The 27,148-nt window shown below is 39.0% G+C and overlaps 1 protein-coding gene across 1 annotated transcript in view; it reads left to right on the top strand.

Annotated features, from left to right (window-relative positions):
• Positions 1-26,564, top strand: part of LOC112617087 (polypeptide N-acetylgalactosaminyltransferase 5-like) — a 54,427-nt gene extending 27,863 nt beyond the window's left edge. Inside the window, exons 3-10 of the mRNA XM_025373812.1 lie at positions 274-393; positions 9,873-10,008; positions 10,607-10,726; positions 13,996-14,113; positions 15,134-15,457; positions 20,231-20,311; positions 23,052-23,213; positions 25,680-26,564. Coding sequence (XP_025229597.1) covers positions 274-393; positions 9,873-10,008; positions 10,607-10,726; positions 13,996-14,113; positions 15,134-15,457; positions 20,231-20,311; positions 23,052-23,213; positions 25,680-25,820 — 1,202 coding nt within the window. The 3' untranslated portion in view covers positions 25,821-26,564. The remainder of the gene's footprint in view (positions 1-273; positions 394-9,872; positions 10,009-10,606; positions 10,727-13,995; positions 14,114-15,133; positions 15,458-20,230; positions 20,312-23,051; positions 23,214-25,679) is intronic.
• Positions 26,565-27,148: the final 584 nt, after the last annotated feature.

Here is a 27,148-nt window from a genome sequence, read left to right as displayed (position 1 = left end):
AAATACTCAGAAAGGTGTGCCCTCCACTGTATCACCTTGCAACACTGAAAACAAAGATTTGGGGTTTGAAAAATCAGACAGCTTTGAATATTGAAATGAGACAGAATCCTTCCAAGAAAATGACATCAGAAAATAAAATTATGACCCAAGGAATAAAATTCAGTGATGATGGTAATGTCATAGTTTTTGGCATTTGACTTCGGGAAGGCACTTCTGATACTATCTAGACTTAGCTAATTCAAGTGTTCCTGGTTTATCTTTACTCTGATGTAGACTACCTAAAAGATAATTTGGATAAATACATGTCCCAGTTTCCAAAAGTTCGGATTCTTCATCTCAAAGAGAGACATGGCTTAATAAGGGCCAGGCTGGCAGGAGCACAGAATGCAACAGGTAAGAAGCTACTCATTTTTTTGTGTGTTACATTTTGTTTTAATTTAAAATGTTTCTCAAACATACAGAAAATGTGAAAGACTAGCACAATGATGCCTATATATGCATCACTTAGTTCCATCCGTTTTAAAGTTTTTATAATATGTGCTCTATCATAAACACACATAGACACCTATTGTAGATACTTTTTTCCTGAACCTTTGAAAAAGAAGTTACAGACATCATCATACTGCACCCCTAAGGACCTCAGTAGGCGTCTCTGAAGAACAGGAGCATTCTCTTAAATAAGCACAGCTTTCATAACTAAATATAATACCTACTATATGCTATTTTCAAGTTTTGTCATTGTTCCCAAAATTTTTTTGGTTTTGGATTTTTTTTTGTTTTTTTGTTTTTTTGACGGAGTCTTGCTCTGACGCCCAGGCTGGAGTGCAGGCTGGAGTGCAGTGGCGCCATCTCCGCTCACTGCAAGCTCCGCCTCCCAGGTTCAGGCCATTCTCCTGCCTCAGCATCCCGAGTAGCTGGGACTACAGGCACCCGCCACCATGCCTGGCTAATTTTTTGTATTTTTAATGGAGATGGGGTTTCACCACATTAGCCAGGATGGTCTTGATCTCCTGACATCGTGATCTGCCTGCCTCAGCCTCCCAAAATGCTGGGATTACAGGCCGCAAAACGTTTTTTTTAAATTCAGAAACTAATTAAGTTTCATACCCTGCATTTGATAGTTTGGTCTTCTTAGTCTAGAATACTCAACTCCTCACACTTTGCTTAAACATTTGTGTGTGTGTGTGTGTGTGTGTGTGTGTTTGTGTGTGTGTATTTTAAGTTCATGCCATTTGTTTGGTACAACTGACCATGTTCTGAAATTTTCGAGTTCCTCTTGTTACCTGCAGGATAAATGTTTTTGGAGTGAAAATATTATATAGAATGCTACTACATAGGTGATAGAAACGGTAAACATCTCATCAAGAGGCATATAATATAACATAATATCACCAGTATTGTTGATACTAACTTTGAGAAGTTAGTTAAGATGTTGACAGCTAGATCTTTACTTTGGAAGTAAGAAGTAATTTGTGGAATGATACATTAACCCATGAGAATATTCTGTTTTTCTTACAATGTTTTACCCAATGGTTTTTAGTATCCATTGATGATCCTTGCTTAAATCAATTATTACATTGAGGACTGATAAGTTGCTTTTCTATAATTCATTCTTTTTTATTTAGCTGGCACTCATGTGTAAGGAAAAAAATCTCTATCTCTCCCTCTCCTGTTTTCTAACTCTTCCTCCCTTCCCCCTCAACCTCCCTCTCCCCTCCCTCTCATCCCCTCACCAATATGGATTTATGGCTTAGAAGTTAAATGTATATTATATCACCATTATTCTTGTTGGTGTTCAAATTGTCCCAAATTTGGTCACTAGGAGCTTCTTCAAGCCTGTGCCTTTTTGACCTGACCAATCAGTATTTCAAGATTTCATAAAGTTTTAATTCTACAATCCTCACCCCTCTCTTCTCTGACCCATGTCTGTTCTTCCTAGGTTTTTTCTGCCTTCCCCAAAGGCCATATGCCTTCTTTTCCCCTCCTTTTTTTAGTGTGCAGGTGTTGGTGAGTGAATGAGAAATGAGTCTATTTTATGAGTATTCTACAAACAACATCAAACATTTGGGTTCACGCTCATAAGTTTCTAAGGAAGGATCTGTGCCCTGTGATACTAGCTGACTTATATGCTAGGTGCCATTCTGAATACTTCATATATTAACTGATTGAATCCTCACAATAACTCTATGAGATGGGTTCAATCACATCCTCATTCTACATATGAGAATATAGAGGTGCAGTGAGGCTGTGCCTTATGCAAGCTCACCCATCTAGTCAGTGGTAAATCCAAAGCTGGCACCTGAATGCCCTGACTCCAGAGGCCATCCTCTTATCTACTACACCTTGAGGCCTCTAGACACTTAGTCACTACTCCGGTCCTGTACGCCCTGCTTTTACAGTTCTTCACCAGCTTAAATTCAAGCATGTTCTGATGGGAAATTATCTGCTTACGTGAGTTTAATTTTCTCGTAACTGGACCCCATATTTGAAGCTCTTCTCATTTCATTGGTTTGCTAACAAATGTCTTCTCTTTGTAGAGGAAATTTTAAGTGAACAACAAATACATCACACCAAAATTGGCATTGCAGTGACAGTTAAGATTCTCGATGAGAGACTGCATTCAGAAAAATCTAATGGCATTCCATGCTTAATTTCCTTTGGAAAATAATTATCTATAAATGATGTACAAATAGGATACTCAAGAACTAGTTTTAGTAGGTAACTTTTGAGCTGAGGTCTGGGTGAAGACTATTCCCAAGCAAATGGAACAAGAAGTACAAATGTCCTAATGAAGAAATGAGCTTGGCATATTCAAGGTAAAGAAATAAGTTCATTTTGACTCATGGGTGCTGACCATGGGGAGAGTCATAAAAGATTCATTTGGGGGGAAAGAAAAAAGCAAGTTTTTCTAAAGTTTTGTGCATCACTTAAAGATTGTAGGCATTATTCTCAGTATAAGGTGAAGCCAGTGAAGAATGTTAAATGGGAACAAAACTGTCTGATGTACATTTTGAAAGTTCATTTTGGCCACTGTGTAGATAATGGATATTAGGAAGATGAAAAACGAAGTAGGGAGGCCAGTTAGGAGGCTATTTTAGTTGTCCAAGTACCAGGGAGGTGCCAGGGTAAATGGGAGAAATGGTCAGCTTCATCATAGATTGTGCACATGGAACGTATAGGACTTGCCATCAGATAGGATGTGAAGAGAATGAGAGCAATCAGAAACAAACCCTAGGACTGGTATCTGAACAGCTTGGTGGGTGGTAGGCTCAAAATTGGAGGAGCAGGTTTGGAATTGCAGTTGAGTTTTGATTTTGTCCATATAAATTTGAGATGAAAATTAGATATTCATGTGCAGAAAGTAGAATACAGAACCAAATATGGATTACTTATTTAAAAATATTCTCTCTGCCTGCATGGAGCACAGAGTATGCTAGTAATGGCCTCCGACACAGTCCAAACTATTAGACGACATGGGTGGCGTGTCTTAGAAGGGGTGTTATGAGCTTGATTAAAGCAGTTGCAACTGCTTGCTCAAGTGTTTGCAGTTACATTCATAAAGTAATTTCTTTGAATTTAGCAAATCTGAATGTAAATTCAGATTCATTAACACCCTTGAGAATATTAGCTCAGTAACTTTCAAACCATTTTGATGATGACTTGTGTAGAAATAAATTTTTCATCACAATTCACTACATGTGTAATCACACATATAACTACAGTAGACAGTTTATCAAATAACATGTGGAATAGATTCTAATATCTTCTTTTCTATGTTATTTATTTTTTAGATCCTGGCCAATCTCAATAAATTGATTTAGTGATTGATTCACTAAGAGGATCTACAGCTCTCAGTTTGAAAGACCCCAGCTAGGTGTATCTTAATTGCTTGCCACTGCCTAGTAGAGTGATGCTTCCCAAACTATCTAAAAAGGACTTTTTTCCCCTAATTTCCATTTTTTTATTGACCTACCCCTTTGTAAATTATAACAAATATTAAGTACTCAAAAAGGAAAGTAGATATATAAAACACAAACCCATTTTTATTATATATAAATTATATATGGCTGGGTGCAGTGGCTCACGCCAGTAATCCCAGCACTTTGGGAGGCTGAGGCAGGCAGATCACCTGAAGTCAGGAGTTCGAGACCAGCCTACCCAACATGGCAAAACCCTGTCTCTACTAAAAATACAAAAAATTAGCCAGGAGTGGTGGTGGGTGCCTGTAATCCCAGCTACTCAGGAGGCTAAGGCAGAGAATCTCTTGAACCCGGGAGGCGGAGGTTGCAGTGAGGTGATATCACACCACTGCACTCTAGCTTGGGCAACAAGAGCAAAACAGTGTCTCAAAAAAAAAAAATATATATATATATATATATATATATATATAAATTTATAAATTTGGCAAATTGCTATAAAGTTTTAAAATATTTGTTCTCAATTTCTATTGCTATCTCCCTGTAGACAGCAGGGTCTGTGACCTACACTTTGAGCAGCATTAGTGGAGCTTAGGTACTTGAGAGTTTGGAAAGAAGAAAGGTGTGTCTCGATGTATCCTTGCCCAGGGATACATCCAATGCCAGGAAGTACACCTGTCCCCTGTGGGGAATTCAAGGCAATGCAGGATCAGTTTTAGCAGAGAATGTAATTCAGAGACTGGCATTGAGCAGAGATGGCAGGCGGGGTGGGTCCTCTCAAACTCTCCTAGGTGTGCCACAGCTCTCAAGAGTAGAGATAAGTAAGAGACTAAGGGCCTCCTGAAGAGTTCCTGTAAATTAGAGGTCAGCAAAGACAGCAGACAAAAATTTTCTCTAGGATGCCTCACCAAACAAAGAGTTTAAAGATAAGAATCTGAGTCCAGAACCTGACAGGCCTTGGCGCAACTGTTCCCTACAGATTTGCCCTTTAGGACTCAAAAGGGAATTAACAGGCAAGGGTGAGATCCAGAGATCCAAAGACATGCAAAAATAGAAGTCAGATGGCCTATTTTGGTCCCATGGTATTATGAGGCTCTCTGAAGGTCTGCAGCAGGCTCTCTGAAAGTCTGCAATCATCTGCAAAATAATAAGGGGCCAAGCACTGATCTGCCTTACCGTTAGCGATGTCTACTATGCATTCCGTTTCCAGGGCATGTTAGTTCTTCATCTGAATCTATTTCAGGCAAAAAGATTAGGTCCAATCAGTTGCTTGCTGTGAATGAGGAGGTTGAGAGTCCCAAGTAGGATTTCAAAATTTGACAGGTAGGCCAGGGGCAATGGATCTCTAAGAATTGCTCACTCTATGAAGCCAACAGAATTTAAAAGATGCAGTAAATGAAATATCAGGGAACAAGTAGATCACCCACATTCCTTCCTAGTATGGAACAGACCAAATGATTTACTGCCCTGCCAAGAGGAGTTACAGTCAGGCAGTAGAGAGTCAGAGTAAATATTAGGTTTTCATTTCCTTCATGACATGGCGTTTAGCAAAATGCCTGACATTTCTATGAGCATTCTAAATAATCACTTGGCTAACTTTAAGTAACTGGACAGGTGACATCTAACTCCTAGCAAACTCCAAGGTCTCCTAAAAAGCAACAGTAGACATCTTTCTGCAAACTTTTATAACTTGTATCTGCTGCAGGTAAAAATTATTTCCTTAGCGTTACTTAGGAGGCATTATGTAAAATTAAATGGCATGCCAAGCCAACATCCCTCGAGGAACCCTTGACATAACCATCCAGCATTAACTGGTTCTGCAGCAATATTCCAGGTTGGTACACTGGATATAAGTGGGGGTCCATGCTCAACAAGGACCCAAAATTGTTTGGCACATTGAACAGTTTTATGTTGCCCCCCACCCTCCAAATTTTTAAGTTACAAATGAAACCCATCTGTAAACAATCCAGTATTATTGTGACCTATCCTTAGAAACAGAAAATCCTACCAGGTAGCAATCAAGATTGGACTAAAATTTTATATTCTTTAACCAACCTCTCCCTATATCCCCTCTCCCCTACCCTTTCCAAATCTAGTGCTCTATAGCACTATAGGGTCACTATAGTTAACAATAGTTTATTATATGTTTTCAAGCAGCTATCAGAGAGGATTTTGAATGTTCCCAATACACATAAATGATAAATGTTTGAGGTGATTGACATGCTAATTACCCTGATTTGATCACTACACATTTTATGTATCAAATATCACTATGTACCCTATAAATATATATAAATTATTATGTGTCAATTTAAAAATTTTAAGTGATTGGGTTGATTATTCTGACAGTAAATTATACTAGCCATTTTTAAAGAATTTAGGTATGAGGTAGATCTTAGAAATATCTTTACAAGGCAAAGCTCAAAAAGGTTAAGTAACTTATCTAAACTGGCTAGGAAAAGCAGAGCTCGGATTGAAGGCTATTGTATGTAACTTTAATGCTATGCTTATTTCGCTGTGCTTCTCAGCCTCTCCAAATCAGGAGCAGTGTGTACAATGTCCATAGACAATAATCACACCAATCAGAAATCCCACCAAGAGTCAGCTACACAGAAAGCTCCCTGTTTTCTCACCTAACATAGTCCTAAGATCTTATTTTAAAACAAAATGTCTGAAAGTAGAGCAATAGCATGCATGCATGGGAGGATTCTCCTCTTCCCCAAAATAAAACAATATAAAATTCCAGACTATGTTTTGAGCAGATGCTGCTTCCCTTAGGTCCTGGCAGCAAATGAATGAGAATTTTCATAGGGATCTGGGCCAGGTGGGAAGTGAATGTAGGTTTGGGAACCCATCCTGCTGCCACTAGGGACTGAGAAAGATAATCCAGGCCCCTTTGACTTCGTAAGGTTGCTATGGGGATAGGGACAGGTGGTATAGTAAACACTGCTCTTTAAACTCTAGGTCTGAATGGACCACAAGTAGAAATCTTATTTTTTGTTTTTGTTTTTGTGTTTTTTGTTTTTTGTTTTTGAGACGGAGTCTCGCTGTGTCACCAGGCTGGAGTGCAGTGCCTCGATCTCTGCTCACTGCAACCTCCACCTCCCGGGTTCAAGTGCTTTTCCTGCCCCAGCCTCCTGAATAGCTAGGGCTACAGGCACACACACAGGCCCAGCTAATTTTTGTATTTTTAGTAGAGATGGGGTTTCACCATGTTGGCCAGGATGGCCTTGATCTCTCAGCCTCATGATCCTACCACCTCGGCCTCCCAAAGTGCTAAGATTACAGGCATGAGCCACCACGCTCGGCCAGGAATCTTTTTTTTTACCACATTGTATACCACTAGCCAAGTGGACTTTAGCAGGCCATGCTTCATATACCTACATGACCCTGTGAGTCTTCCCATGACCGGGGAGAGGGTTGTCCCAAAGGTGCCATCCCCAAAGGACACCCTTAGGAGATGGCTTAGTCCTTTTGGGCTGCTATAACAAAATGCCTTACACTAGATAATTTATAAATAGCATATATTTATTGATCACAGTTTTGGAGGCTGGGAAGTCCAAGATCAAGGCAGTAGCAGATTCGGTGTCTAGTGACAGCTCATTGTCTGCTTCAAAGGTGGCACCTTGTTGCTGTGACCTTACCTGGTGGAAGGGCAAAAGGGGCTCACAAACACTCTCCAGCCTCTTTCATATGGGTACTAATCCTACTTAAGAAGGCTCCACCCTCATGATCTTATCACAAAGGCCCCACCTCCTAATACTATCACCTTAGGGTTAGGTTTCAAAATATGAATTTTGGATTGACACATACATTCAGACCATGCAGGGGACAATACCCTGTCATTGTCAAACAAGCATTAATGCCCTGAAAATAGGACCCTTCCAGCCTGGTCAGGAAATGAAACTGCTGTCTCCAAGAACAGAAGACTACATGGTGGGGGAGTTGCCTCTCACAGATGGTTTCACTAAACAGACTCTTCAAGAACACTCCACACCAATACCTTACCCTGATGCAAAAATGCCATTGTTAACCAAGTAATTAATATGATGCTAAATTCCATTAATTGAGAGGTAGTTTGCAGATTTCGGTGATAATGATCTATCATCTAGATAACTGTCCTCATTTTGTTTTCTAAGCCTTCCCATACCCAAAGCTCTGCCTCCTTCTAGCAATTTTTAAGGAACGTAATCTATGGAATGAGCTACTTGTTTTCTAATATCACATTGCTGTTTGTTAACTGTGCAACCGTAGAAAAGTTACCTAAGGTCTTTGTTCTTTAGTTTCCTTGTCTCTTAAGTGGGAATAAAAATTAGTTCTATACTGCAGGGTTGTTGTAAGGACGACACAAAACATCCATGAAGAATGTTTAGAACAGAGGCTGGCATAGAACAAGCACTTAGATGATGGTTGCTCTTACAGGTGTGTCAAGAGCTGAGCTGAGCATCCAGGTATCAACACAGTCAATTAAAATGATAAACCAAAATGAAAGCAGTAGTCAAGCCTTAATCCCTTACTGCAACAGTATCAGCAGGAGACTGAAGAGGAGAAGGCATTGGCTCCTCCTGTGTTCCATTTTTCCCCCTGGAATGTTGCTGAGTAGTGGATCAGAGCAGAGCAGAGCAGACAAGAGGGGCAGCTCACTGCCTGCCCAAGGAACGCAGCACAAAAGGGTTCTTCTGTTATGTGGCCCTGGGATCCAGAGTAAGAAAGGGAAAGGCTAGGAGTGGGAAAGCACTGAAGAGTGAGTCCGAGTTGAGCAAAGTGTCTTCGAGACCCATTCCCTCTCCAATAAAGTGGTCCTGGCAGAGGCTTTGGCCTGAATGGAGGCACCTGGGTTAGGAATGCAGACAGGCAGAAGAGCAAGTCCTGCAGCCGAGTGGAGGGTCTGAGTCCTGGACCACAACTCCCTTTAGAGACTTCAACACACTGGCTGGGCACCAAGTCTGAGTGAGAAAGCAGGTTTCCCCCATGAGCGCCCCACTAGGTAGAGCCTTTGTTTTACCTGTGGTTGGGCCTGAAAGATCACACATAGGATCTGGACCAGGAGCTTATTTCCTAGGTTGTTACACTCTCTCACACACACATCACACCACACACACACATACACATACTTCACTTGTATAAGATCCTCTGGAGCAATGTAGATGCTACTGAGGTTTCACTGGGGAGGGAAAGAGTGTTACTTCACACAACTAACAGGGAAAAAAAGAGTTCTTAATACTACTTCTGGTCTCCAAGTTTCTTTTCCTTTTATTTTCTTTTTCTTCCTCTTAAGTCTTTTTAAAAATTGTGTAAAATACATAGAATATAAAAATGGACCATCTTAACCATTTTTAAGTGTACAGGCCCATAGTGTTACATACGTTCACATTGATGTGCAGTCTACATGACTCTTTTTACCTTGCAAAAATAAAACTCCATACTCATTAATCAGCAACCTCCCATTCCCTACTCCCGTCTCCTATAACTCTTTTCCAGTACCTCCTAGCCTTGCCGGTTCCTCCACTTTAATTTCTTTCATCCCTATTGTGTGAAGTAATTTTTCCTCTTCATCATTCCTAAGGACAAACTTGTCATCTCAGTCTCTCTGCTTCTTAAAAACAAAGTCCCAAATCCTGCACCCCCAGCGTTAATGGGCACACTCTCTTAGAGGGGACTTCAGCAACTACCTTTAATACCAAGTATTCTTTTCAGATTCTTTTACCCATTCTAAATGGCTTACCAATTTTTTCCAAACCTAAATTATGTTTGTACCACAGGACTCCTAGGAGCAAAGTTCCTCTCATTTCAGTATGAAATGAAATTATGCTGACCACGAATTCAGAAGAAAAAAAAAAAAGATTACTGCATTTACAGCTACATTTCTGGAGCAATCATCAATACTTTTGAACATGAAGTACACACATTCAGTATACTGTATTTTCAAAGATTTTTGTGTTTTTGGCTCTCTAGGTGATGTGTTGACATTTTTAGATTCTCACGTGGAATGTAACGTTGGTTGGTTGGAACCTCTTCTGGAAAGAGTGTATTTAAGTAGAAAGAAAGTGGCCTGTCCAGTAATCGAAGTCATCAATGATAAGGATATGAGGTAATATTGACACATTCCACAAGATACTTCTAAGCACATATGTAAACACAAGCAGCAGAAAGTGCTGAGTATATACCCAATATGTGCATTTTTTGAAAATCCAAAACATATACGGCTTACTTAAATAAATGGAAAAGCATGGTCGATATCTTGGGATCAGAGTCTGCTGATGCAATAATCTATCTGGTCACTACAAATTCTTAACTCTAAATACCAATAAATCCTAATAGTAATTATCTGTTTTTTCCCCTTTATATTTAGCTGAACCCACAAATATTTATTTACCTCAAGTTTAGTTCTTATTTCTGTGGGAAACACGTATGTGCTTCTAAGTTGCCCTTGTACTTTTTTTTTCTTCAAAACTGGCCAGAACAGTATTAAAATAAAAGTATAAGTTAAGCACAAATAATCAAGCCAATTAGTTACTAAAGCAAATCGTACTTGTAAATGTTCTTGAACTATTATTAAAAGGTGGTGCTCTAAAATCATCATAAGCACTTGTTTCATTCATTTGACTACTTTGTGAAACCAAATTGATAAAGTACATAAAGATTTATATAATCCCAGATAACACTTTGGTTTTTTCTTCCTGGATTAGTTACATGACAGTGGACAACTTTCAAAGAGGCATCTTTGTGTGGCCCATGAACTTTGGTTGGAGAACAATTCCTCCAGATGTCATTGCAAAAAACAGAATTAAAGAAACTGATGCAATAAAGTAAGTGTGTGAAATTTAAGACTAGAAAGCAGTCATATATCTTTTTGTGAAAGCATAAAAAATTCTACAAAACAGCTTATTATTCTATAGAACATTAAGAATCACAGTTCTAGCCAATAGATTACCAAAGCAAACACAATATTCCTGAGAAATTTGTTCCCAAAACTAATTCTTCACTGGTCATTTGTACCTTACTCAGGGCTGAACACACAAAAATTCACTAATGCTATCCTGTCCCCTAGGATTTGCAACCTAAGAAACACAAACTAGCAAAATGTGCTGCCTACATACTATATAAACACACGTAATATTGAAGTAAACATAAGTGCAAATTAAAAGTAAATAATAGTAATAGAAATATCATTCTAATGATAGCAATGGTTAGGATTTTCTTTTACAGCCTAATCCTACCCCCTCCATGAGAGAAGTGCCAAATTCTATGAATAAATTTAAAAATCGATTCAGAAGCTGGATATGAATTCAAGTTTGGGCTTTTATTCCCAAGAAACTGCATTAAAGAACACAGCTTAGACCTGAAGCTGAAGTGGAGGCTTCCCATTACTTCTTCAGAATCTAGGCCTGCAGGACAAGCATTCAGCCAGCCACAGAAAGAGCAGCAGGGAGCTTAAATTTTCCCTGTTGTAGTGACCACTTAAGCAGACACAAGCAAGCCAGCCCCAAGAGAAAGCCAAGCCCAGACTGCATTGAAGCATGTTTTCCCCAAACTTACCCCTCAATCAATCATACCACCTTCCTTGCCAGGTGCGATGCCTTCAGAATTGTTCCACCAAGCAAAGAAGTGAAGGTTCTACCATTTATTAAGCACTCTGTGCCAGGCACCTAACTCTCTTCCTAACTCTAGGAGGCAGGTGGAAGTATTCACCTTAAAGAGGTGAGGAAATTGAGACTTAAAAGCATTAAGTAATTTTCCCAGAGATCCACAGTTAATGAAAGAAGAATTTGAGACTCAAACCCAGAACTACCTGGATTTAACACTCTTATTCTGCACCTACACCTAAAGAACCTCTGCTTTTTCCAAACTCTCATGTTGAGGGCCAATACAGTGGTTGAATTCAGACTACATTCAACATAATGTTAGGAAGAGAATGCATTCTGGATAGACTAGTAGGAAAATTGGAGTGCAGAAAGAACACGAACATAAATGGTGGCAGAGGGGAGAGAGGTATGGGACAGGAATTACGTCCCCCTTGAGATCACTGTATACACTAAGCACAAAGCAGACTCTCCACAGAAACTACTTCAGCTGGCTGAGTGGTGACCACCATAGGAAGTGATTCCAGTCTTCGCTAACTGCTGACTAAAATATAGTTTCTATTCTCCATAATCAATATTATTAGTGGAGGCTCTGGAGACAGTTTGAATCTCCACTCTGCTACTGAGAAGTGGTATGAGCTTGAAAAGACTACTTATCATCTTCAGCCTCTATTTCCTCATTTTTACATGAAGACTCATAGATTGTTTTAAGAACTGAATCAGATAATACATAAAGTGCTTTGAAAGGTGCTTGCCATATAACATGCTGTCGGTAAAGTTTGTGTGTGCTTGTGAGGCAGGAGAATAGGGTCTGGAGGCAAGAACCTTGAGGCCAATTCATGCCGACTTCCTGAAGTCGAATCAAGGAAAAACACCAAGGTCTGGGGGGCAGGGAATCTAAGACCAATTCCTGCTGACTTCCCAAAGCTGGATCAAAAGGAAAACACCTGGGTCTAGGGGCAGGGGATCGAAGGCCGAATAACACCCACTTCCTAAAGCTAAACCAGAAGGAAAATTCCATTTCCCCACATCCGAGTAAAAAAGGATCAAAGGCTACTCTCCCTACAGCCCTCCCCTTCCACCACCTCTCAGACGGAAAGGGAGGGTGCCTTGGACTGGCCAAGCAGGGACCTTCCGTTCATCTGCATAGGGCGCCAATTCACCTCAGCCTTTCATTAGCCAACCAAATCCTTCATCCAGATCAGGGGCAGCCGATGGGGACCTCGAAAGGAGTACTCGCAACTCAGAAAACTTTGTAACCCGTTTGCTCCGGCCCACTCCCACCCTGTGGAGCGCTTTCTCGCTTTAATAAATCCCTGCTTGTGCTGCTTCGTTCATGTGTTTCGTTCCTTTGTTAGTGTGTTTTGTTCAATTCTTTGTTCAAACTACCTAGAACCTGGATAACTCACACTCACGGCCTTCCTTCCGGTAACCGCGAGAGGCGAGTGAGTGGAGTGAGTGGCACAGCGTCCCCTCAGACTGCCCAGAGCAAACCCAAGGTGTCAACTGTCCTTGGGAAAGTTTCTTACCTTCTCTGTGTTGCCGATTCCTGAGAGCTTGCCTGGAGGTTCTAGCAGGGAGCGCAGCTGCTCCTATACCCTTGAGGGAAGACCGGCCCTCCTGTGTCCGGGATGGTCGTCCTCTTCCACAGAGAGCGCAGCTTCCGGGAGGGACGCACATGGAGAAGTGAGGGAGGAAGGGGACACCCGCCTAGCCAGCCGGATCAGCCGAATCAACCCTGGCAATCCATGGGGTGACAGATGTCGCAGCCAGATCGCCCTCACATCCAGTGTTGCAGATTTTTTTTTTTTTTTTTTTTTGAGACGGAGTCTCGCTCTGTCTCCCAGGCTGGAGTGCAGTGGCCGGATCTCAGCTCACTGCAAGCTCCGCCTCCCGGGTTTACGCCATTCTCCTGCCTCAGCCTCCCGAGTAGCTGGGACTACAGGCGCCCGCCACCTCGCCCGGCTAGTTTTTTTGTATTTTTTAGTAGAGACGGGGTTTCCCCGGGTTAGCCAGGATGGTCTGGATCTCCTGACCTCGTGATCCGCCCGTCTCAGCTTCCCAAAGTGCTGGGATTACAGGCTTGAGCCACCGCGCCTGGCCCAGTGTTGCAGATTCTTAATAATCATACACACTCACAAGATTTTTTGTGAAGTCTGGGCTGGTATGTATATAATACTTACAATAGTGCCTGATACTCCCTTTGCCCTGAATAAGTGTTAAAAATAACATTCCTGGACAGTTTGTGTCACAGTATAAAGGGCAAATAATACTAGTTCCAGGATGCATCTTTGCTGAACCTAATCAAGCTCTGCCACCATGATCCAGGGATGGCATCACTTAAGCCCTATTTGTGACTCTGTCCTAGGGCTTCCCTGCATCGGATAGCTATTCTGAAAAACCTTCTACCTCCAGTACAAATGTACAGAGGACCAACTCTAAAAGTCGAACTTTCATGAAATGTAAGTTTAAAAAACAAACTTTTCTTTTTGTAGGTGCCCTGTCATGGCTGGTGGATTATTTTCTATTGACAAAAGTTACTTTTTCGAACTTGGAACATACGACCCTGGCCTTGATGTTTGGGGTGGAGAAAATATGGAGCTCTCATTCAAGGTATTACCAGGTGTTTCCCAAATCTTCTTTACAATAATGAGTTAATCAATTTAAATGGTTTGATTTTACTACTATAATCAGATATGTGACTGCCACTAAGAGGAAATTTCACAGAAATTTTAGGGTCTCTGGATTAATTTTTTCATATCTCAGATGAATTTGGAGGAATCCATTGCTGTCGTGAAATTTATTAGCATTCCCTAGTCTTTCACAACACCATTTCTGCTTGTAAATATGGGGGAAATGACTTTCTGCCACTCAGAGTAAATGCTGTGGGAGTCATATGTGATACAGAATAACTCTTCTGGGACATCTGTCTAGTATGTTGGAAGGAATAGACTCAATCTGTATTGGATCATCTTGGAGAACACAAATGACAGAAGGACATAAAAATACCTCTAAAGCAGGTCACCGACAGGTCAGGTGTGCTCATAGTACAGCTCCTTTGGATACTTTATACCATCTATTATACAATCACCAGTTAACTTCTGAGAAAGCCTTGGCAACAGCAGTAGTAGAGAGTGTCCAAAAAGTAATTGCTTTCCTATTGGGTGGGTGTTCTGTATGTAGGTAAAAGGGTATAATTTTGGAGCTGCTGATCAAGAAAAATGGTTTTGAGTTGTGTACCACAAGCCTTTTGGTTGTTCCCAAAATGAGAGTAGGGGAACGTGAACAAATGGACATCTACACTTCTTTCCCTGATTCAACCAAAACAAGAACTCATATTTTACAAAATGGGATTCTGTGAAGATTTATTTACAAATAAATAAAAAACTTATATTGCAGGTTAGGAAATGAAAAAACTACATTTCACTAATCCTAAAATGATCCACAGCAATACACAAAATTAAATAAGCCTGTTGAGTTTGATTTTCTATTGCAAAAGTGTTTTTGAAGTTGAGTATTACTTCAGGTAGGGGGAAACAAGGTCGCCAGCCAGGTGGTTTCTTGTCATTGTTAAGTGCCCATGATTTGTGGATAATCATTTGATAATTGATGCTTCTCATCAAATTCTTCCAGGTGTGGATGTGTGGTGGTGAAATTGAGATCATTCCCTGCTCCCGAGTGGGCCATATATTCAGAAATGACAATCCGTATTCTTTCCCCAAAGACCGGATGAAGACAGTAGAGCGGAACTTGGTGCGGGTTGCTGAGGTCTGGTTGGATGAGTATAAGGAGCTGTTCTATGGCCATGGAGACCACCTCATCGACCAAGGGCTAGATGTTGGCAACCTCACCCAGCAAAGGGAGCTGCGAAAGAAACTGAAGTGCAAAAGTTTCAAATGGTACTTGGAGAACGTCTTTCCTGACTTAAAGGCTCCCATTGTGAGAGCCAGTGGTGTGGTAAGTTCAAGTGACAATTTAAAATCTTACTCCATAAAAACAAAACACAAAATCTCTTTCAAAAATGTGTGGAAAGAATGAATAATTACATCATAAATTAACATCAAGTATGAGCATAGATGGGACAAAGCATAGCTGAGAATTAAATATAGGTAAACTTAAGGAGGGCTACCAAGTGGTCATGTTCATTGATTAACTCGACAGATATCTATTGAATATCCATAGATCTGGGAGTATTTCAGACTTGGATTACAGGGCGATGAATGAAGCAGACTTGATCCCTTCCTTGTGGAGCTTAATTTGGGTAGGGAAGAAAGATTATAAACAAATAAGCAAGTCAAGTGTAAATACAAAATATAATAGCTCTCATTTAGGGAGCAGGCCACAGTTGATGAATTCTCAGAGTGGTAGAGAAATCCTCTCTGAGAAGGAGACTTTGTAACTCAGGCCTAAAACACTGTCAGTCAGCCAAGCTCTAAAGAAGAGTGCTAGGCAGAGGGTGAAGGTCATGTAAAGCCCTCAGGCAGGTGAGTGTTCTCCATCTAAGCACTGGAAAGAAGGCAAATGTTGTTGTCAGGGTGTGAAGGAGGGAAGAACGGCGCCAGATGAAGGTGAAGAGGAAGGAAGGAGCCAGATCACACAGGTCCTTGTAACCAAAGTAAGGATTTTCTTTCTTTCTTTCCTTCCATCTTTCCTTCCTTGCTTCCTTCTTTCTTCTGAAAGTAGTGGGAAGTTACTGAGCAGAGTTAAGCAAGGGGGTGATAAGATTTAATTAGGATTTGTAAAGATTTCAAAGAGGGACTTAAAATTACAGGAAATATCAGAGAATAGCAGATAACATTCCAGGACATGAGAGAGAGTATCCGAAGGGAAGAAGCTAAGCCAGATAAGGTGGCCAGAGTACAAGACTAAGAAAACATCAAGGAAGAGGAAAAGCTGGGGAAAAGCCATTTCAAACCCATTCTAGGAGTGAAGCTGCATTTGAAGAGGATGGTAAGACACGTGGGTTTAAATATGATTAGCCAAGCCTTCAGCTGGGGTTCTTTGCCTTTCATGCTTGTTTCTAATCTTTTATTTCCAATTTGATTTGACTTATAACTATCCCCAGTGTTTTTGTTTTATTTCAGCTTCCTTTTTCTTCATCCAAGAAATTATTTTAAAATGTGACCATTAGTTATCCTGCCCTTTTAGGCCAATTTTTTTCAGTTCTTCTAGAGAGTGGGTTATACCATGCTTTCTATCTGGAAATTCTCCTGATAGCAAAAACTTATTATAATACTCCCCTTGAAAGTATTAGGGAAATCCAGGAAAGCTATGAAAGACAAGAAACTAGTCTTAAAAAGTGATTCTGTTTTTTACAAAATTCAACTGATAAATAAGCATATGCGACCTGTTTTTAGGTAATGCACTGTATTATAAAATTGCCATTTTTATAGGTCCAAATAGAATGGCAGCTAATTTAGGTGGCTCAACCTGGTAATTTATCAGACAGTTTGGATTTATATACACACTGTTCAAATGACAACATGTCAAATATAACTGTAAAATAAATTTACAATTTTTAATTTCAACCCCTGAGCAGAAAAAAAAAAAAAAAAAGAAAGAAAGAAAGAAGGAATTCCCACTATTGTAGTTTTTCCCATTCCAACAGCACAATCTCAGTAAGAGTAATACTGAACTTTAACCACCAGAGGGCACTAGAAAACTACGTTTTGGCTCCACTGGTAGGCTAACTTGTGTGAGTTCCTACGAAATTTCTGAAGAGTTCTCCTAATGAAACAGCCTTCTGCTGATGTCTCCGCTATAACATATCAAAATGCAGCAAGTAGTTTAAAAACTGATTTTAACAAATTCCTTCTATTTTCCTTTGTTGTTTCCTTGAACAAATTTCAGTGAAGATGTAGTTTGGTCCCTTCTGAAGCAACCAGCAGGGAGCGTTATTACCGTTTTTAAAAAATTAGGACCTTTCTCCAGGTAATTTGGAGCAAATTAAGTAGATCATTATTTTAGATAGATAATCTTGGAAATTTCCAAGAAAATAAACTCCACAACTTCTTTTTGTATCTTGCTCCGTTTCCCTTCTTTCAACCTTCACACGTAGATACTTAAATCCAGTGAAAGTTTTGTGTTTTGTAATAAGAACAAATATTTTCTTATTGAACCAACAATATTTGAAGCTAATAATCTCACCAATAATGTATTTTTACACTGGATTAAACTGCTGGCAAACAGTCTATAGCTCTGTTTCCCTTTTTTCAACCTCCATGTGTAGGAATTTAAATCCAGTGAAAGTTCGTGTTTTTTGTAATAAGAAGAAATATTTTCTTATTGAAACGACAGTATTCGAAGCTAATAAAAGAATCTCACCAATAATGTATTTTTACACTGGATTAAACTGCTGGCAAATAGCCTAATGTTTAACAATTCTGTCATAAATTGTGGGGAATATCTACTTCCTAAATTGGAAAGTGAAATAATACAACATGGATAATTTGACATTTATACACTGCCTGATTTTTTTAAAGATTAAAATGGTTTACAGTAAAAACATGGATCAATTATTTTTAAATAAAAAGGAAAAATTCTAAAAACGGTTAATAATGAAATGAAGAATAACAATTCCAAAGCACTTCAGAGACGATGTCTATATGAAGAAAAGTATTAGGTTGGTGTAAAAGTTCCTTCAGTGGCAAAAACCGCAATTAAATAGTTTCCTTGGTAATTCCTAAGAAGAAGGGAAAAAAAAACATCCTCAGGTCAAGTGAGAGAGGGGCATGTAAGGGACAGAAAATTTTATCTTTCCTTCCAATGCTTTTCGGTTCTTGGAGGGATTATACAAAATAAACACAAATATCAGTTAACCAGGGGGTTCTCAAACACTGTCCTGACCAGTGTTACTTGTGCTGTCTCAGAGTTCCATGGTCAAGTACATTTGAGAAACATTCGTACAACATTCTGAGCAGCAAGCTGAACATACACACCCTGAAGATTTTGAGAAGTTCTGGAGTAGAACCACCTGTTCAGCTCTGTGGAAACCTGCATTTTCCAAATTTGTTTGAAGATAGAATATTTCTGCATGATCCACAAATATAGGAGCTTATATAATATTTATCTGTGCTGAAGTACAGAGAGCAACTGCAGCATGCTTTCCTTCTTTTAAGCCCCGAGATTATTCTACCGTCATGTCTTTCTATTCACCTTCCTCTCTGAAGTTCAGGGCTGGGACTGGGGGGCACTAAATCCTTCTGTGCCTTGTGATGCCCACATTTACTAACAGCGAGCTGTCTCCTCCCATATTTGTCATTTTAAATTGCGAATAGAGCTTTCTCTGAGGATTTTTGATAGAGATGCCATCCTTCCATAGTTGCTTTGTTTCTGTCCGTGCCAGGCACCTCAGAAGTCATTATCAACCTGGTACTATTTTTAGCATTTGTTTCTATGCCTTGAAAGTCTGTGATGGTTCCTGTCCAAAGCAGGTGGTGTAAATATTCATCTCAAACCCAAATGAAGTCTGGTGTAAAGTTTCAGATTCTCAGGGAGAATCCAGCTTCCTTGTTTTCTCCCTGTGCTAACGGGCAAATTGTTTTTCCTAGTGCAGCATTCAACTGAAGGTCTGTTTTTCCGCTGTTACGTGGAAGACCTGAATTCCAGCTTTTTGGCTTACCCACGCCTCTGTTTTTCTTCCATCCATATGAAGGAGCGAGTCTTTCTTGCCAACCTTTGCATGGTTCCCTGTAGCCTTTAATTTTTTCTGCGTATTCTGATCCCTGAAGATGTCCTTTACTTTCTTGTCCACTAAGCTAAGCATGTAAAAGTGAGGACCAATGTACTGAGCCCCCTTTTATGAAGTCTGGCAACTCTGTAAGCATCCAGCCGCCATCAGTGCAGCACCCTGAGTTAGAGCTCTTTGTTAGGCATCGTAGAACCGGAAAGGCACAAATAGTGCCCCTGGCAACAAAGACTTCAGCTCCTCCCAGCTCAGGAGGCTTTCCCGGGACATGTCATATAGATTCGGCTCTGCACAGCTGTTCTAGAAATCTGAAAACCCTAAGTTGCACTGTTAACCCATCATCTTGTTAGCCCTGCCCAGGATGTCAAAGGAGGAAAGGAAATCAACATTTTTCTGCAATAAATGGTGACTTAAAGAAAGCTACCTCCATATTTGACCCTGTAAATCCATTAAAAACCTGGGGGCCTGCCAGAAAGTGCCTTTATGCTTGGCTCTAGATTAGCTTTCGTGACTTTCCTATAATGAATTGTAGCTCGCTTGAGTCATTAAGGAGATTCTGACAGGGAATCAGCTGGAATCTGCTGTTCTTTGAAGGACTCAATTTATCTATGATTCAGTGCTTAAGCAGTCAAAAGGCTTGAAGGGGTCAGTCAGGGAACATAGCTCATAACTCTTATATGTGCATTGACTTTCAGTATCTGCATTAGATAAACTTAAGACCAGAAAATAACTACTTTTCTTGCCACCTTTGCTCATTTGTTATTTAGCATTCCAGGCAAGGGTTAATTAAAAGTTTCTGTGTGTTGGCTCTATGGCTGATCACAGGCCAAAATTAACAGATTGAAGCTGTACTATTACAAGATTACATTATGTCTCTGCTAGAGACAGCAACCAATAAAACTGGATAGTGCTAAGTAATGTTAAGCTATTAACTATCTTTTAACCTTATTATAGTTTTATATTCTGTATTTTCTAAATGTGTCTGAATGTCTTGTTCTACTTTAAATTGTTTTTTAATTCCTGTTTCATATTTTGCTTCTTAGCTTATTAATGTGGCTTTGGGTAAATGCATTTCCATTGAAAACACTACAGTCATTCTGGAAGATTGCGATGGGAGCAAAGAGGTATGCTAAACTGTTTTCTATCTCATGGTAGCTGACAGGTGCAGGGTATGACACATTCATTGCTCAATTGAGAAATTCATCTTTCCCCAATAGAAAAATAATTTTCTAAATTTCTTTGTAATTAGAGAATCCACCACTAAACACAAAGACAGTGACTGAGGGAATAAAGGTGTGGGTCCTGCAGTCAACTCACTGGATCCAGAAAGAATACAATCCTGCCACCATCACTTGCCAAAGCGTATTAACTTCTGCAGATTCATTAACCTTTGGGTAAATGGTAGTAATAATCATGCCTACTTCTAGAACTGGTGTGAGGCTGGAGTTAGGTAATACCTATGAAGCCTGCAGAACAATACCTAATGCTTAGTGCTCTGTAAATGTTTGCTGTAATAATAATAAAGATAAAAATGTAAAAAATGCGTAACATAGATAAAGATACTAAAGAGAGAACATATTTCTAAATAATCATTCTAAGGAAGCAGTCTTCTTCTCTGATTCCATTCCCCTTTCCCCTCATTCTCCCGCATTTTAAGGGAATAATGGAAATAACCAAATCCATGATCCATGGTAGAAACGTCTATAGGAAAACTCCACAAACTCAGAGTGAAATGGTTAGTAGAGGGAGTAGGGACAGGAAGCAGGGAATAGAGACTCCTTTCACAGTGCTGGAGGTGAGCTCTGAGTGATTACACTTCCCTCACTAACATACATTCCCTAACAGTTCTGTGTTTGTGGAAACAGTTATTGGTTTGAGTGGCAAGTAGGACTCAGAGGAAAATAGATTCACGAGTAGAAATCAGTTCCCAAAATTGCAGATTGTTCTTTGGTACAGAGATTATTTTGCAATGGTAATCTAGGCTTGTCAAGTCTTACATCTTTGCTTTGACTTCAAGATACTGTTTATATTTTTTGGTGCATCCCATCTCTACCTCTTAACTCAAAGCTGCTACTAGAAGAAAAGGTATCTCTGTTGCTATATTTAGCTATGAATTGTAAACCTGAAGCCAAGGCCACTCTTTTTTAATTAGGAAAGAAAGGAGTCAAAGGGAAGTGAAAAAGTGTTAAAACCCATTAAAAGAAATAACTTTCAGTTACTAACAAAGAGGAAATAAAGTCATAAATTGTAAAAACAAAACCACAGTTATTTCACATTATATAAAAGGAAAAGTATTAAATAATGCATTTTTTTGGCGGGGGGAGGGGGGGAATGATCATTGCAGGGACTTTTTGTGCCGGAGTAACCAGTATTTTATCTGAAAACCCAAGTTCTATTCTTGATGACCATTGAGTCTTTCTCAATTGGATGCTGGGAGGCAAAAGTATAAATTATTCTGCCTTCACCTTCCACAAAGCCCCAACATCTTTTAGTCTCGTTGCTCATTTTTAGCTTTTGCCTCTCATAGTTTGCTTGGGTAATAAAAAGTAAAGAAATGTGGAGGAAGTTAACTCATTTTCGGCAGAATTAATGAGGCTTAATACCAAGCCAATGACTACAACATTCATCCAAAAAGACTCAACAAAAATAAGACCCTTAGATTGAATCATCCAGCTCTATCCCTTTACCTTCTACCTAAAATATCTCCTCGGTTATTAACCTATCAAGCAGTTGAGACATATTTTTCCAAGGTAACATCTAGCTTCTCTCAGTAGCACATAACTTCCTTATATTATGCCATACTTCCATGCTTCCTACATGTTAATGTTCACACAAATCACCTAGGGAGTTTGCTACACTGCAGATTCTGAATCAGTAGGTCCGTGATGTGGTTGAGACTCAGCGCTTCTAACTAGCTCCCAGGTGATGTGGATGTTGGTCCAAGGACCACCATTCCAATGTCAAGTTCCAACACAATCACTTTGATCTGACCTGATAATCAAAGTTGAACTTCAGTTACAATACAAATGATTCATGAGGTAAAGGTTTAGATAGATTTTACCAGAAGCCTATTTTTTCAAATATGTTTATGTTAGTACAAAACAATAAATTTCCCACAGACCCAGAGCATTAGAGTAAATTGACCAGGCAGTTAATACTAGGTTGTAAACAACTGAAGAAAAATATTTAAGGATTAAAAACGTAGTTTCATTACCAGAATTGGTGCTTATTTTAGACACCGGCAACTTCTCCAAGAGCAGTTTCTATGAACTGGGGGATGCCAACCTGGTAGCAACCTGATGATTCCTTGTGCTAGTAGCAAAGAAAGACTTCCACCTTTTCCACAATTGGACAAAGCCTTTATGATAGTTTTATACAAGGAAGCATAAAAAATCCACCCAAGAAATTTAGGGCTGTGACTGTTATCTCCCTATAGCCACCCGTGGTTTAGAACCTTAATCATGTGGTAGACTGAACATTCCAATTCTTTAAGCACCAGGCTTGTTTGGGATTCAGAACACTGAAATGACATCCATATGCAGACAGAACTAATTTCACTAAATAATTTTATTATTGTAACTAACATTTATTGAAGGCTTATTGGGTGCTAAACACTTGATAGTCATTACCCCAACCCTCTGAGATAGATACAATCGCTGTCCAACTTAAAAATTAGAAAAATAAGATTAGACAGGGTAAATAATATGCCCATACTATCAGAATTACAAATGATAATACCAGGACTTGAATCTAAAATGTCAGATCATAGTTCCTATATTCTTAACTATTGCTAACAAAAATGTTTGACAAAGCCCCTGCCTGTGTCTGCTGCCTAAAGTGACCCTTTATTCATTTTCCCCACAGCTTCAACAATTTAATTACACCTGGTTAAGACTTATTAAATGTGGAGAATGGTGTATAGCCCCCACCCCTGATAAAGGAGGCGTAAGCCTGCACCCTTGTGATAACAGAAACAAAGAGCTAAAATGGCTGCATAAATCAACATCAGTCTTTCATCCAGAACTGGTAAGCAAAAGATCGGTACCTCTTCTTTACCACAAATATGACTTTTGATCAAATAGGACATAAAATTTTCATTATCAGCTTCCTCAGTCAGAAGTTTTGTGTGTTTGTGACAATGGGATTATGTAAAAGCTCACTCACAGAGATACATGGGTATCTTTTGAAAGTTGGCAAGTCCTTTTTTTCTTTTTCAAAATTTATTTCAAATGGGTTATTTTAAATAGAAGTCACCAAGTTCTTGTAGTTACATTGCTATCATTTGCTTCAGTCAATCGACAACACCAAAAGTTAGGCTTAAAGGCTAGAACTGGTTCCCACTCGTTATCAGAAATGCTTATAAGGAGAGGATATGGGCAGCACAGGAAGCCGCATGTCTCCTACAAGTCCTGCACTTTAGAATGAATCTGGTTCCTCATTCTGCCCCCTTTCCATAGAAGGAGACTTTTTCATCCCCTACGGTACCCAGAGACCGGGGCTTCTAACGGTCTGCTGGACCCAGCTTTCACCAGCTTGCTGGAGCCGCTTGTGTGTACACTTGCTAACTTTGCATTCAATCCTACCACATTGGTAGCTTGAAACTGGCCATATTGGGAGTATTTATACCACAGAAATTGGAAGATGTTACTGGATCAGGGATACTTTTCTGAAGGTCCAGTTATTCTATTTACCAGAACATTCCTGGTCTACTGTATTCATTCTCAAAAGTCCTCTCCATTTTTCCCAATTACATTTTAACAGAATATGGAGTCATAAGCCTTGGTGTAGGAGCTTAAGGTTGGCGAGAATAGTCTCAGAACTGCCTTCTTAAATTTTCTACCATCTCTCTAGCAGGTAGCCACCAAATCTACTGTCTACAGTAAATATCTGGGTATTTGGAGACTCTCAGTTTGCCCAGGGCAATCCCTAAAGTAAGCACCTTTTCTTCCTCGAGGTACCTCCGTTCCTTTTAACAACACAGCCAATGACTATTCTCTTCTCAACATTTTTCTTCCTGCTCAGGGCCAAAACTGGGGCCTAAGTAATGTGTTCTCCAGCCTTTCTCCCATTAGATCCTCTCTGTTGTATTTCAATTCTTTCTGGACAGTTTTTTTCTCTTTAGTAATAATGGTTATTATTGAGTTATTCAGAAATATTAAGAATTATTAGCATATATGCTGCTAATTTTATTTTTGCATAGTGTTAGGAAATCCATATATATGCAGTGTAGTGAATAACTTACATCTTACCTTCTCCCTGTGCCAAAGTCAGGAGGGAGGGAAGGAGAAAGGGGGAGTGGGATAAGGAGAGAAAGAGAGAAAGTGAGTAAGAGAGAGAGTGAATATGAATAAGAACGAGAACTAAAACACATTCTTCATCTCCAGAATTGAATCTTGGGAAAGAGTTCAAGCATAGCAATTTCTTTTAAGCAGTAAGCTGATTTGGTAAAGGAGGTAATTTAGTTAAGATAGCAAAAATTAGAAAACCTTTTCCCTACCTTGTTTGTACCTATGACTTTGTGACATTTGACACAGCTGCCTTCTGTCTTGGGTTTCCTTTTTGATGTTACCAAATGTCCTGGAGATTAGTAGCTTGGTGATCAGCTTTCTTCTTTTTTCAGTTTTTCAGTAGTTTTCATGCTATACCTCCTAGGTCCCCCAGTACATGTAAGTCTTAAACAACAAGAGAAGTATAAAATGAGACTTCTTTACAAATCCTTGACAATATTCAAGCATCATATTTCCAAAATCCTGCAAGGGTGATGATACTTTTGTAGGAACGATCTTTAAAATAAATTATTATGAAAGTCACCCCTTTTTGATAACTTATTAAGGTTTAAAAACAACATGTGTAATTAAGATCGTCTTTGTCATAGTCATAAGTAATTGAGAGAATTTATAGATAAAAAAATATATAAGCCGTGAGTAAGTTCTATGTAATTTATCTACCATTTCTAGGATATTCACTAAATATTAAGCAATAATAGAACTTTATTTAATATTTGGACATCAGTTGTTATGAATTGTCAGAGATTATGGTAAAGAGCTCATAAATAAAATACATCACTTCCAGAATTTTGTAATCCAAATTCACAAAGACACCTACTTTAAAAATTAATTAACTTTTTGTTGCGGTATGTATTTTTTCTTTACCGTCAATGAAGTAGTTATCATCTATCAAATCCAATAAATGTCATCTGTAATGTTTTCTCTTTAAAGAGTATATAGTTCTCAGCCACATCATCAAAAAATTTTTATTTTGCCTCCTGAGGACTTAAAAGTCTTATAGCTTGGAGGAGGATGATTACTTAGTCTGAGACAGAGACAAATTTAATACTTTTCAAAGTCTGTGTTTATGTTAATAATTTAGTTCAGAAGAGTTCTTAAAAATCAAAAATATAACTGCCTGTCAGGTTTTTTTTTAATTGGTTTTCATTTCTTTATATTGCAGTTATCAAATTCAACCTCATTCCCAGATCCTCTTTCTCTCCAGGTGAATCACATTGTTTTTGAAAACAATCAGCAATTATTATGCTTGGAAGGAAATTTTTCTCAAAAGATCCTGAAAGTAGCTGTCTGTGACCCAGTGAAGCCATATCAAAAGTGGAAATTTGAAAAATATTATGAAGCCTGAAATGGAACTGATGTTTTTATATAGTAAATGCATTAAATACTGTGAAAATAACACTGAACTTGTTAACTATATTTCTCAGCGGTAGTTTAAATTTTCAATTTTAATAGAATTTGAATGGAAGATTTTTTATAAATCACAATATTTGGAATACCAAAAGATAACTCAGGAAAACAGTCCAACATTGGACTGAAGTCCTTCTTCAGAACTGGGTAGCCTTTTGAATTGCCTGCTTTCCACCCTGTGCTAGAACTCGTCCTGCAAATTTCCCTATGAAGCTAACAAGTAACCGGAAATGAAGACAGAAGGACTTGAGAAAGCATGAGGGTATTCCCAATGACTGTGTTTGATAATAATCAGCTCTTCTGGCCCACAAGTAGGAATGATCAACGAGAACTTAACTTAGTCCTTTATTTGGAGATTTTTTCATCAAACAAAAATTTCTTGAGTTCTTATGGCTAGAAGACCTCGGATGCCCACAGCTATCATGTTTGTGAAATCCCTCCAGACTACATGCATATTTACCTAACAGTTTGAAATGGGATTGATCTACTGCCGGTAACCCTGCTTGATGGCAGCATTTTGATCTAAATTACATAATGGTTTTTCCCAATCTGAATCAGTGGAAAAAAATTTAAGTGAGGAAGAAGAGGGCTTCAAATGCTTATTTAATTCTAGGTATGAACACTGTTTCAGCTCATTTTGTGCTTTTAAAACTACAATTTTAAAGATTTGTGATACCAATAACTTCCTAGATTCATGTGGATTTTTTTAAAGGCAATGAAAAAAGGCTGGATTATAACACACTGTAGTAACCAAAAATGCATTTAAGCATTGAATGCACTCTAGTGCAGGGCCAGGTAAGAGGAGTTGAAATGAGTAAAGCAGAAATAGAGCTGCTGAAAGTTTCTTTTATATAAAAATAATAAAATGCGACTTTAGATATAGTAGCAGTCACAGGAATGAAATATGCTAAAAATGGGCTCTAAAATATTTCAGAGGGAAAGTAAAGTGAAGGAAACACCATGAAACGGGAAAGGAGTGAAGTAAACAAGTCTTAGGAAGAGAGTTAAGAAAAAATTCCCCTGGACTTAACCAAAGAAGGAAGGGGATCTGGTATCTCTATGAAGGAAAAAAGAGTAAAGCCCTCAGTGTGAACCCAGTGAAAACACTGAAAATTTGGGAAAAGTTAAATACTGATTTCATCCAAATAAAGCCTCTAATCTTAAGTATACCAATACATTGGCATACCAGAAGAGGCCTTAGAAATCAGGATAGCCTTTGCATTTATTTCATTAAGAAAACTGATGCTGAGAGGACAAATTACCTAA

The sequence above is a fragment of the Theropithecus gelada genome, unplaced genomic scaffold (genome assembly GCF_003255815.1).
Source record: "Theropithecus gelada isolate Dixy unplaced genomic scaffold, Tgel_1.0 HiC_scaffold_15876, whole genome shotgun sequence".
NCBI classification, from domain to species: Eukaryota; Metazoa; Chordata; class Mammalia; order Primates; family Cercopithecidae; genus Theropithecus; species Theropithecus gelada.
The sequence above is the reverse complement of the archived record's forward strand: the minus strand, read 5'-3'. Positions and strand labels throughout refer to the sequence as shown.